At 37.8% G+C, this 14226-nt stretch overlaps 1 protein-coding gene across 1 annotated transcript; it reads left to right on the forward strand.

The window, feature by feature from the left end:
* Positions 1–222: 222 nt before the first annotated feature.
* LOC143864480 (putative carbohydrate esterase At4g34215) lies at positions 223–14018 on the forward strand. Its single transcript, XM_077375408.1, has 3 exons — positions 223–437; positions 5038–5671; positions 13726–14018. Exons 2-3 carry the CDS (start codon positions 5066–5068, stop codon positions 13927–13929), a joined length of 810 nt encoding a protein of 269 aa, XP_077231523.1. The 5' UTR covers positions 223–437; positions 5038–5065; the 3' UTR covers positions 13930–14018.
* The last annotated feature ends 208 nt before the right edge of the window (positions 14019–14226 follow it).

Genomic DNA, 14226 nt, shown 5'->3' on the forward strand with positions numbered 1-14226 from the left:
TGTGGTCATGATCAGACCAACGGACTCCACATCGGACTTTGCGGGATTTTGGGCGGAGTCGAGCCTTTCCGCATTTTCCTTGTAATTTATGGTAACTAATGCATGATTAAACTCATGCGCAAGGAGATACGTTAGGAAACTTTCCCTAAAAAGGCGGAGCTTAAAATAGTTAGGCCTCTCTTTCTCTTTCACACCAATGTTTCTGAACTTGCTCTCCATCTCCCTCTCGAGCTCAAATTCCCTTACTATTTCCTTCTCCGAGACATTACAAAAGACTTGGATTTCTCTAATTTTCTCAAAGAAATCTCTCACCTCCTAGACTCGAGTTTTCATTATGTTCTCAAGATACCCACCAGGCTTCACGTTCATAAAATACCTGCAAGACTTGGCTCTTGCTTGACGAAGATCAGAGCAGTCCCAAAGCCAATCGCTCTTAGGTAAGAATTTGAACTTTCCTTCTTTCCTTTCATTTTACTTTTTCGTCTTGGTAGTTCTATGAGATCACAAGAATGATCAAGCCGTTCGTTTTATAGACTGTTTTATTGATTGCATTTGATTTCTTTAATCTGAAAGTTTTTACCCATTGGGTTGTGTTGAAGAACCAACACAGCCACAGGCCCATATCTCTCTGCATGAAATTCTCCTCCTTTATCCCCCTATTGTCTTATCTGTCTTGCCTAGATTAAAGCTTGAATAAAACCCAGAAATATCACTAACAGCGTGTCAAGATGCTTAGAAGTTAGAACAATGGATAAGAAATAGGCATGAAAGTTTTGGGGCTTAACTAAATGGGAAAAAAACCAGAGTTTGTAAAAGGCAATTTATTTAATTTAAGCTATATATGGGTTGAACTTTGGAGTTTCTCTATGGAGTGTTATTGTTGTTATAGAGATTGAAATTAAGTTCATGGAAACAGATGGATAAAGACATAACAGGTTGAAAACAGTTGAACAAGTCATCAAACAAACATATAAAACTGATAGCGTGATGAATGCTGTTATCGAATTAGTATTGTTGAACTCAGGGGTGGAGCAAGGAATTGGCTCCAAGGGGGGAAGAATGGTTGATGTATCTTTATTTTATGAGGATAGAGTTGCTGCGCTCGAGTACAGAAACAGTGTGAGGCCACATTTTGGGTGGGATCCAAAGCATTCATTTGATGGCCCCTTTCATGGGTAGAGTGTCCACAAAAAATCAGCTCCATTGGTTCACCTTAGGGCGTTCATTTGTGAGGCAAAAAATGGACAGATTTGTGGACAAACAGTATCTGTCCATTTTTTGCCCCACAAATGGACACCCATTGGTGATCCAATGGAGCCGATTTTTGGAAGGCTACCCATCCATGATGGTTAGGATCACCCCCCCAATGGCCCCACCCCACCGTATCTGCTCGAGCACAGCAACCCTTTTCTCTTATTATATATAGTCTCTTTTTAATTCAAAATTTATCCCGGAATCAGGGCCAACACGTTAAATTTTATTGATATAAGAAGAAGGTACAAGAAGACATTATGGTTATTACATAATAATCAATAAATTATTATTAAATTAAAAAATGTCACAAATTTCATAATGAATACAAAAGGTTTCCTTTTTATTCTCTAAATTGGAGTTTTTAATTAATTTAGGACTTTTTTAGAAATTCTAGAAATTTGAGGAAAGCTAGGGAGATATTACGAATTTGAAAGAGTTTAGGATCTTTTAGTTTATCTTTCCTTCTTTTTGTAGAAGTAGAAACGTCCAAATCTATGTCTATAAATACATCAATGTAAAAATTCGTTTTGATGGCTTTTGAATAATGAAAATTGATTTCGAGGTGGAGAAAAGTTTCTATTTCTATCTTATTTTGAAGAAGATTCAAGTTTTTCCAAGGTGAAAACTTAACCTTCTCTTTTGATTCCTTTAATCTGTTTTATGCAGATTTTTATGTTTATTTTAATGCAAGTTTTGGCAAGCAGCCCATTACCTGCTTCTTTTCGACCTTCCATCCCATCTCTTAAACCAGCCCCAATAGTTATCTGAACCCGCCTTTTCAAAAAAAAATAGTTATCTGAACCCAAACCTTAAATTTGCCTGAACAAGTTTTATCCACTTCTTCTTCTCTGTCCAGCATAGATTTCCTTTTTTCTTTTTTTTCCTAACAACCCCTTCGTCATTCTTTAACTTTCCTTTACCCATCACATTACAGTCTCTGATTCATCCGTTTGAAAACCTTCACCCATCCCGCTATTAGCAGTCATAACAACTTCTTTAATTCATCCCATTACACTCTTGCCTTCTTGTTTTCCTACCCAATCAACCCAAAGAATCCTTCCCTTGTCACAGACATTCTATCTTCTTGTTCTTTTTAAACAAACCCCATAACATCCTTCCATTCCCTTTGACAGCCCTTTTTTCTTTTTCCTATACCAAGAGAACCCAATACTCCCTCAATCTTTAGTTATCAAATAAACATGCGCTCTTCTCAAAGCTTCCGCTAATCCGCCCCCGTGTCACTTTGCCACTAAAATTATCTCTATAGCATGATCCTAACCATTCGATCTCTATAGGATGACATATTATAGAAACTTTTGCAGATTGGAGGGTTAGGATCATATGTGATTTTATTAGTGTATTTTGAGTTTTCCAAAGGTAGTAGAGATGGGTCTGAAGGAAGGAGGAAGATGATAGAGCAAAGAGTGGTTTTGGAGAAATCCTAAAAAATCCGGGGGAGGGGGGTGGGGGGGGTGAATTTATCATCAACTAAAAATCCCTAAAAATGTACATGATTGCCGGCTATGGTTTTGGAGAAAGCCGAGTTGACCTTTTTGCCCTTTTGGCATTTGGCCCCTTCACAGAAATTAGGGGGGGGGGGGGGGGGGTTTGCAAAGGGCAATTTTTCTAATTTTAAAAGCTTGGAAATTTTTTGGTGAGATTTTTCCGGGGGCCAATTGCCCCCCACCCTCCGCTCCGTCCCTGGTTGAGCTAATATAGTTATATCCCACATATAGAAGGTAGAAATACAAACACAATCTATCAATGTTTGGAAATTCCAACGAGAATTGAACTAAGTCCAAAAGGAGTTTTTGATTGGCTTGGTAAGAATAAGACGGACTCGGGTGAGAACTCAGCCAATATAAAACAGAATAAATCAGGTGAGTCAGTGATTTGATTCCAGGAGTTTTTGAAAAAGAATTTCACTATCTAGATTATCAAGGTTACAAATTCTCGTTTCTACCTTTTCTCTCATGCTTCGTTTGGTTGCACAAAAGCTCAACCGTTGAAATTTGGTTTGGATTTGGCATGTAATTTTAAATTTGGTTGCCAAAATGCATTGGACTCCCATTAATTCTCTTGGATTTCTCTCATGTAAATGATTGCTTGTCTCTTTCTTGTCCCCTTATTCCAAAAGCAAAAAATTATGGTTGAATTTTATAGGAAATGATGCTCTCTCTCGATCTCTCTCTTCCCTCTCTCTCCTCTCTCCATATATTGGTAATGACACCCCCGACTTTTTCTCCTACTCTCCCATTATTTGCCGCGCAACCAAACACTACTATACAATTTTCCGAGGTAATTCTAGGTAAATCAAAATTCTTGTCTCTTCCCTTTGACTTCCTATTCCACTACTCTCCGAGCCAGTCCAAGCAACCAAACATACCATCAGCGAAAACACCAAAATTCTATATCATGTAACTCTATCAAATTAGTCCGTCTGGGTTGGATGGGTCACAATGTCAAAATTGCTTGAATCATGTTCTTTTGGATTATTTGCAATATTTTTCTGGGTTGTCATTAATTGAATGGCTAGGATCATCCAATTGATGCGATTTAAAGGTGCCACCCCGTAAGTGGCGGCCTATTGATTTTATGATCAGCATTCATGACATTATCCATTAATTTAGAGGCAAATGGGTTGATGATCAAAGTTTATACGGCATCTGTTTTCATTATTATCAGAGGGACCAAACACATGTGGTACGTGGGACCCAAGGTCAGTGTATCAAGTCCCAAAAAACGGTTCTAAGCTGAAGGGCGCCATTGCGAAAAAGGGGTGAAAGGGCCGCCCTACAACCAATGGGGGCGGCCCTTTCACCCCTTTTTTTGCAAGGGCACCCTTCAGCTTAGAACTCCTCTGAAAACATCTTTTTTTTTGTAGAAATATATAACAGAAAACTTGAGTGGCTCTCAGATTATTTAAAACCTTATCAATATGAAGTTTCTTTTAACTATTAAACACCTTATAAAATCTCATACGTGCAAATCTCTCTGTAGCTATTACATACCTTTTGAGTTTTTGTTTGTAAATACCTTTTGAGCTAAGATGTAGTTTTCTTTCTGGATTTGCTAGGGTCCATGGCCGGCCGGCATGAGAGAGCTTCCACATACGCTCACTTTCAATAGATTATTTCTTATTCATTTAGTACATCTAAGGTGGCTGCTCTCTCATGCAATAGGCGGTCTGGGAAATCAAATCCTGGAAAAACACCTCTTTTTTTCCCGATAAAGCTAAAATAGTGGTGTTCACTTGTTTTGCCGAGAAACTAACATTACATAGGTGGAAATTAGGAAAAATGAAGTGGAAAATGGTATTTTCTAGTCAAGCGAGATTCTATTTCCCACTGATATTGCGAGATTTGTTTTCTTTTCTCGCATGGGAAAAAAAGATGGGCTAGAAACCTTTTCCTGCGCAAGTGACCTTTTCCTGCACAGTTTCTTGGGATTTCTTTTCCTTTTGCCACGTCAGTTCCTCAAGCATCCTTTTCTTTTCCTTTCCCGGGAAAACAAGTGAACAGAAGTCTCTGTTATATTAAAACCTCATAAAAACTTAGACAAAAAAGCATTTACTTTTCTGCAATATTTAGAAATTACTAAATTTAGGTGCGGAGTATAACACCTATTATAATATTTTGCTGCCACATTGATAACCTTACATGAGATTCTTCCTTTTTAACCAACTGCTATATCAACTCACAATCCGGCATTAGATACTGAAAAATCCATCAGAATCTCTATTCTTCAGTTACAAAAATTTCACTCCCTTGTTTCCCATTGCAGTCAGTGGGCTTCTAAACCTTGAGAAGACATGTTTCTTCCCCTCTTGTCTTTGTTGATTGTGGCTTCTGAGGGACTCGACTCCTTTCAAATACAACCCATGAAACTTCAAGATCAAACCGGGGTGGAAAAACACATCTTTCTTTTAGCTGGTCAAAGCAACATGGCTGGAAGAGGAGGTGTTATTGGGGGGAAATGGGATGGGGTGGTCCCACCCGAATGCCAACCCGACCCATCGATCCAACGGTTGAATTCGAGGCTCCAATGGGAAGAAGCACATGAACCTCTCCATGCCGGTATAGACGTCAATAAGACATGTGGTGTGGGACCAGGCATGGCATTTGCCAATGCCATTCGGACAAGTGGCTCGATCAAAGGTGTAGTAGGACTAGTGCCATGCGCAATTGGTGGGACCAAGATAAGCAAATGGGCGCAAGGGACCCCTCTTTACGAGAACATGGTGCAGAGAGCGAAGGAATCGTTGAAGGCCGGAGGGACGATCAGAGCTCTGCTTTGGTATCAAGGAGAGACCGACACAATTTTAGCATCAGATGCTGATTCCTACAAGGCCAATATGGAGCAACTCATTGCAAATTTGCGTTCAGATCTTCAGTCTCCAAATCTCCCAGTAATCCAGGTGAGGGAAAGCTCAAACCTAATTAATTTTTTCTAGTTGCCATTAGGATAGTTGTAAGTAGGAGAAAATCAAGAATTAGTAGCTTCATATTTATAGCAACTATTCTAAATGGTAATTAAGTAATATTCTATAGGGAAAACTACTAGAAATCCCCATAATGAAAACGAATCTACAAGAATCCCCCAAAATTTTCTTAATTACCAATAGTAATGTCTTGTGCCATAAATAGCTTTTAATTTTTCCTTTCACCCATTTCCCCTTTCTTATATTACCTTAGTACTTATAAATTGTAATTAGGTCTTTACATTATGCATTTTTTTGGTAGCTAGGTTTAGGGGTGTAAATGGATATTCGAAAATTCGATTACCGTCCGTATCCGAATCCGTTTAAAGCGAATATTATCCGGATCCGTTTCAAGCGGATATTATCCGAATCCGTTTATGAGATATCCGGCTCTTAGCGGATGCGAATCTGGTAAATGATATATCCGATCCGTTTAACATCCGAATCCGAGAAGTAAATCATTTTTATTTATTATTAATAATATCATTAATATTTATTTTTAGTAATGACACACTATCTTTTGTTTCTAAAAGAAAAGTGAATTTTCTTCTTAGAAAAAAACAAAAACAAAAAGTGTTTTGGGTAGGAAATGAAGTTATTTCTCATTTTAAGGGCATTCTTGGAGTTTGACATGGCTTCTTTATGAAGCAACAAATGTGGGTTGTAGGATGAAAGAGACAAATGGATGATGGTGATTGAAAGAATATGTCATAGTTTCTAGAGAATTCTAGAGCAAAAGGCCATAGTCATTGATGGTAAATGGACGGCTCCGATCAATTTTTCAACTTAGGGTTATATAAAAATCCAAAATGCAATTAAAAGAGGGGTGTGGACGCCGATCCGGGAGAGAGGTGGGGGACGAGCCCTCAGCGGCCTCTTGGATCATCCACAATGTGAAGGAGAGCTCTACCAAGGAACTCTCGAAACAAAACAAAACTCAGAGTCGCCATCCATGGTATACGGCCATGGATCCTAAAAAAAATATGCTCTGTATACCATGGATAACCAGAAATGAATGGGTTCGTGCCTGATTACCAATGGAGAAGGTCCGAAGAGCGCCCCCAATTCGTCCGAATGCAAGCACTTGGTCTCTTATGCCATTTATTATTAACCTGGAAGAATTTCGGGCGAAAATCATAAGAAATGGGAACAAAATATCCTCGAGAAGACGTCTACCTAATCATGCACGACTCGGGGATCAAATAATAAACACACACGAAATAAAATAGAAGAGGTGTCTCCTAATGACAACTAGGTTGTGAGTGACATGCCTAACTGGTGTCTATGTTCTGGTGGACATACACATCCAAGCTACAGCTAAAGGTATAGGATGTACAGGAAAGGAAATCTAAAATTAACAATTAATCATGAATAGTAAATGAAATAAGGAATAAATAAAATGCTAGGCAAATACCAGAATAATGAAATAAAAACCTACGGCGTGCACATAGCGTCTATCTACAATGGGGCGAATACATAGCGCCTAATATAAAATCCTAACACATCCCATCTAGAAAGCAGTAAATGACAAATAGGAAATGCAGTAATACCGTAAAGTGTCACAACTAAGAAGATAAACCCGCGCAATGAGCAAACATCAGTAGATGACAGTAAAAAGATAATAATCAATAACCTAATAACGATAGAGAATTACAGCTAAGCACGTGAGAACTACAGCTAAGCAGGTAAGAGCTACAACTAGGCAATTAGGTAAAACATATAAGCAGGTAAATGGTATAGCTAAGTATGTAAGTAAGCAAGGAGATGAATACAAACTATCATGATCCTATGTAAGAATCGATATACAAACACAAATCCTAAGTGCTAACAACAGACCCTAAGACTCTAATGTTTAAGCCCGAGTCCTTAGATGATCTGATGTTCATCCAAAGAAGCCTACGTATCCCCGCCTCCACGAGAATCAAGGCAACGTAGTTCTTTGCACCTATTCTAAACTATGATGCCTAAGACACCTGGACCTCTATCTTAGACTCGATCTAAAAGACCAGACTAGTTCTTAAAGCTTCTTGTGCGATTATTTAAATTCCAATAGATTGTAGATTTTAGGACACCCTATATGCCCTAACTAAATGCAGATTAGCCCTAAGCTAATGCAGGTGGTTCTTACAACCTATGTGTAACTAGGCTGTGTTTCCTAAGAAAAACAATGGGATCACTAACGTATCCAAGACCTAGTCATCAGTCGGCGATGTGAATCGCCAACTGACCGGACGGAGGCGCTCCTATAACTCTAGGACAGACCCCTAACTCTAAAACAAGCACACAACAAACAGACAATCAAACACCCTATTAAAAAGAAACTCCTAACTCTAGAGGAAGATCTTTTGAAAACAAGATTTTAAGGTTTTTGAAGAAGGTTTAAAACATTATTTACAAAAGTTTGGCTGGACTTAGGATATGGATCCCAAGCTGCACTACGTACCCTGTTGAAAGGGATCAAGCCAACGTAGTTCAGAAAATATTCCGAGATAAAGATGCTAAACAAGTAAACAAGTGTGATTCACAAACAAGTAAACTAGCGTGCTCACAAACAGGTATACCAGCGTGGTCACAAATAAGTAAACTAGCATGATCACAAACAAGTGAAACACTAATCAGATAAAACATGTCTAAAGGAGGTGACATCCCTAAAACAAATGAGACAAAACCTTTTTCCAAAAGAAGGCAAGCAAAATAATGAAACTAAGAGAGCCCCATACTATGATAGAGGATTGTCTAAAAGATTTAAAGCATCTTCTGAAAGAAAAGAAAAGAAAATAAAGAGAAACACTATATGGACTAAGCTAGTCCCATAATGATGGGCTTGGGATGACTCCTTCATCGCCCTTACAATGATAACCAAGGTAAGAATATCCAAAACTTGATTAATCTTTCTTTAATAAAGGGGGTACAACTTATTAATGGGACCAAGAAGATCTCCTAAAAAAGGAAAAAAATTCTAAACAAGAAAAAGCTTGCCTTCTGAAGAGGGAAACAACCTATTGAGACAAAGTATGTCTTCTAAAAGGGGAGGCTCCAGCTAGCGCCATCATAGCCTTTGGAATGAGAAGGGTTCTAATATCTAAAAGGCGTCTAAAAGGCTAGGCAAGTCTACTATACAAAGGAGGGGTATGCTACTTGGACTGAGCAAGTCCCCTAAGGATGATTTCTCTATGAATTACTAGGGTTCACAAAAACTGAACTAGCATAGTCAACACAATGAGACCAATTAATGGAATCACTGACAATATAATCATCTAGTGAACTAGACAGGCAGAATTCATGAGCTCACACAACGACCTTCAGCCAATAATTCAGCACACATAAATAAGTACAAAAAGTCTCAACTCAACACAATGTAAACGATTTACAAGAGCATACAGTTGAACATGATGAACATGAACTACAAGAACTCTTAATTCAGCACAATACCAATGAAATACACAAATTTTTCATTTCAACATAATAGAAATAAGCTACAGTGATTTTTAGTTCAGCACAATGACAGTAAGGCCTAAAATTCAATAGATAAAGGAACTGTTAATATAAAAGTGAAAATGGTAATTGAGAAAAAGATGATGTAACTGCCTTATAAAAATGGGGTCAGGAGCCGTTTAGAAAGAGAATCATATGATTTATGAACAGAACTTTGGGAAGTGATGAAAAATAATAGCATGAGCTAATTCCCTTTTCAGAATAGCACAATATCACCTAATGACATCTACATTTGCCAAGTTTCAATGTTTAAACTAGATCCTTTTTATCTCTTTTTTTACCCAACCAAAAGCCTTGTCTTAATTTCTAATTATAATGTGACATGAACCCTCAATATAACGAATTCAATTAAAGAATTTGATTCAGATCCAAATAAAAAAGAAATGAAAATATGATACATTCAATGCACAACTGAGCTAAAAATATCATAAATTCAACTCGAAAAATATTATTAGGATTCGAATCAAGGAGCTCAATTAGTCCAGAAAAGAGAAATTCAAATAAAATGCTTTGACCTGAATCTGAACTACAAAGCCAATTGGTTTGTGGATGTAGGATATCCAAGCCAAAGGATCTGATTTGAATTTCAATTATATGGCGAAAATAAGCTTCGAATGAGAATAATCCAAGTGGGAATTTTCTCAACGTCGGAACAAACTCAGAGCTCTACTCGAATACACTCATGCGAGAAAAAATACCTGTTAAAATGACAATGATCCGATCGATTTATGCCTAATCCAGAATCCGAAGCTCTGAGATGATAACAAGTAGCAAAGAGAACACAGGTCTTCTAACCAGAATCCACCAGATTTGACCGGAGCTTTGCCGAAGTTCAATTGGAGCTTGACCGGAGAAGATGACACAGAGGGTTAGGGTTTGGATCGGAAATTTGGTGAGAAACTCTCTCTCTCTCTCTCTCTCTCTCTACCTCTCTAAACTTTCTGCTCTTTCTAATTTGTATAAATCCTAAATTAAAATCAATGAAGAAGAAGATTAAAACGACAGATCTATTAACTCTAAGCTTGAATGAAAGATGAATTCAGGTTAGGGTTTCTAGAGTAGAAATGTCATGGATCTAGGGTTTTAACTAAGAAAATGAAGGTTCTAGGGTCTTTGGAAGCTTTGAGCTACGTTTAGAAAGGTTGAAAGAGAGAGCACTGGTTTTGAGGTCCACAAAATAGGAAAATTAGATGATCGGACAGTCAAATGCTTGGCCAAAGCAAAATTTTCGACCAGAGAAGATGGCCGGAGCTAGGAATCCAGTCGGAGCTTGGCCGGTGAGGAGACATTTTTTTCGGAAGAAGTATTTGTTTCAACCGGAGATTATGTACGCCGGAGAAGATGAATCGGAGAAAAAGAGGAACGAAGGCTAGGGTTTCGTAATTTGGGGGATTTCTCCTCTGCGATTTTTGATTTTTTAGAAAAAATGAAAAACCCCCTTGGTTATAACGAAAATGGGCTTTATATAAGGAGATGCCAAATTCGCACCCCCTCTATTACCTTGGACAGCCCCATCTAGGATAATTCATCCCCCTCTTGTGGTTTACACTACGGACACTCTCCCATCTCGTTCGCTAGGTAAACATGCTCGGAATTCGACGAAATTTTGCAGGGAGCTTGGTAGGATCCTACCCTAGCTTAGGGTGAATTTTGGGATTTTAAAACATTGGTTTGGTTAGGTTTTGCTCAAACATGGGAGGTTTAGGGTACGGTCAAAATGGGGTGTCTACAAGGGGATTTCTAAGGTTTGTAAGGAGAAGCAAGAGAGAGGATAAATGAGGAGGCTGAGACACCATCTTTGGCATTCCTTGGTGCCTCCAACCCCACCAAAATCCACCGTCGCCCCTCTCCACCTTCTCACAGCCACCTCCATCACCGCCAGTCAGCTCCATCCCTAACCCAATCCCCATCTCCATCCCCATTTCTCTTCATCTTCCACAATTAGCACTCGCACTTCCCCTGTTCAAAATAACCCAAACCCATTCCATCATATATATAAAAAAAAAAAAAAAAAACCCAAAGACCACTACCAACACCATCATCCATCCCCACCGCCTCTCTCTCTGCCTTTGTTTTAAAAGGAAGAAGAGGATCTCATATATTTTCGGGTTTGAAAGTTAATTTTGTGAAGAAAAGATAGATGTCTGGTTTTAGGGTTTGGAAAATTTATTCGAGGAGTAAGAAGGAGAAGAAAGATAAAGTGCTGCAATAAAATGTTCGAATTTACCTGATAAACGGATACGGATAATATCTGAATTCGAACAATATCCGACGGATACGAATTCGGTAATAGATATTAAATATCCGTCAAATTCGAATCCGAATCCGAATTCGGATAGTGTGTACTGTAATCGAATTCGGATATAGCCATATCCGATTCGAATTCGATCCGTTTACACCCCTAGCTAGGTTCTTGATTTTAGTTTAAGAAGAAAGTTGGGCTTTGGTCATTTTCCCTTTTGTTTTAGCCAATCAGTAAACTGCATGCCACTGATCACTTAGGGGTGTTCGTTCGGTTATAACTGAAACCGAAACCGAAATTTTCAAAAACCGAACAGAAACCAAACCGATTAAAAATTAACCGAATAACCGAATAGTGGGAGAAAAAGAGGAAAAAAAGCAAAATGTTGGTTTGGGTCGGAGGGCTAGGATCATCCTATCGAAATGATTTTTTGGAGCACAACCTAATTAAGTTGTAATCAATCAAATGGATGGTTTTGATCATCCTACGGAGTGCCCATATAGCACTTATTTTGGAAAAATAATAGTTTTTATCCATAATTTCGGTTATTCGGTTAACCGAATTTTTTTTAGATAACCGAAACCGAATAACCGAATTTCCAAAAAAAAAAAACTGAAACCGAACCGAACCGACCAAACCAATTCAGTTTGGTTGGGTTATTCGGTTATAACCGAATAATGAACACCCCTACTGATCAGGCAATTAAGGTCCTACTTTTGTAAATTAAGATCAGAGTATATATGTTAGGCAGAGGCTAATTTACATGCAATTAGATGATTGGAAATAACCAACCATTTTCAATTAAGGGCATGTTTGGATGTGCATAAAGTTTTAAAGTTTTTTCATAGAAAACAATTTTTCCTTGGGAGTGTTTTCTTACCCTACCTCGTGAAAAACCACAAATGCCCCTATCTCATAGAAAATGCCCAAAATACCCTCATATCATGGAAAGTCACCAAAATGCCTTATTTCATGTAGACCAAAATACCCTCATAGAAAATGACTAAAGAACTCATATCTCATATGAATGACCAAAATATCCCTAATCTCTATGATGTAGTTGTCAATGAAATAGGAGATACTCTGGTCATTTTATGATATAGGAGATACTCTGGTCATTTTCCACGAGATAGGGGTATTTTAGTTATTTTATGAAAGACTAGTATTTTGGTCATTTTCTAGTAGATATAGGTATTTTGGTCATTTTTTTGTGAAATAGGGGTACTTTGGTCGTCTTATGAGTTAGGGGCCCTTTGATTATTTTTATGAGATAGGGTAGTTTGGCTAATTTCTGAGACAAGGGTATTTTGATCATTTTCTACGAAATTGGATTATTTGTCATTTTTATGAGACTGGTTTTTTTGTTATTTTCTATGAAATAAAGGTGTTTTGATCATTTTTTTATAAGAAAGTGTAGTTGATCCATTTTATGAGTAAGGGTATCTTGGTTATTTCCTATACAATTATCTTGATTTAGAATTTTTTTTACTTTTTAGGAGTTTCTTACATTTTTTTCCATTTTTTCAAAGGGAAATGATTTCAGTACTCCCATGTTTGATAAAGATGCACTAGGTATCTTGCCTTGTAGTATTTAAAGGGTTGCCAGTAGATTATTATGGTTCTCAAAAAGCTCTCTTAAGCCCTTTAAATACTACATGACAAGATGCGAGGCATCTTTATCAAACCATTGGAGCGGTGAAATAATTTCCCTTTTCAAATAGGGAGATGTTTTTTTTGCCTCTGTAGGATTATGCGCGCCCCCTTTCAAGTGAATTGTGGCAGACTTTTAACGTTTTTTGACGTCAAATCACGTGAAAAGAGGGGCACATAATCCTAATGGGAGGTTAAAAAATCATCGCCCTTCAAATATATCACAATTATACAAATAGGGGTGCTCTACAAGATAGGGGTATTCTACTTTTTAGAAAAAAAAACTAACAGATATGACTAGGTTTTTTGTTTTCCCTTTATTTTTTTCAAGAAAACTTTAACCCGAGAAAAAAAAAAATTCCGGGAGAAAGGGCTCTTCGGAATCAGGTTGCCCGACTGCATCTTCTGGATTATTTTTGTTTTTCTCATTGACCACACCTACAAAAGTGGATTGAGAGTAGAAGCCAAACACAACCTAAAGAAAAGAAAACGTTGATTGAATTGTTTAGACTTGTCATGGAGTACAAATATAGCTCTCATAAATAAATCATCTCAATGGAGCTGAATTTATTGGCATCTTGACTATACATTAAAATATGTGCAGGTGGCTCTTGCATCAGGCGAAGGCCCTTTTATAGATATGGTGAGAGAAGCTCAACTGGGAATCAAGCTCCCTAATGTTTCTGTTGTAGATGCCAAGGGTTTGCCACTCAAAAATGACCACCTTCACCTCACCACAGAGGCTGAAGTCAAGGTCGGCAAGATGTTGGCAGATGCCTTTCTAAAGCAATATGCACCTCCTTTCTAAAATGAGATTGTGCAAGCTTGCTGCTTTACTCTACAGAGAAAATACATTAAAATTGAGTCTTTCAAATAAGAAAATGGCACTACTTTCGATTTAAATGACATGTTTTGTAGTAGTATAAGGTTGTCCTAGATATCAACTTATCATGGATCTCCCTATTCCTTGATAACTCCATCTTGGAATTAAATTTTCCTTTGTTTGGTGTCTGCTATATGAATAGGGAAATGGTATATATATCAGCATAACTATGTTTATATAATAGGCGAACTCACCTTGTCCATTATGCTTAACCATTTATTA

The sequence above is a fragment of the Tasmannia lanceolata genome, unplaced genomic scaffold, assembly GCF_043159265.1.
Source record: "Tasmannia lanceolata isolate RefF3 unplaced genomic scaffold, GAP_Taslan_0.1 ptg000003l, whole genome shotgun sequence".
Taxonomy (NCBI): Eukaryota; Viridiplantae; Streptophyta; class Magnoliopsida; order Canellales; family Winteraceae; genus Tasmannia; species Tasmannia lanceolata.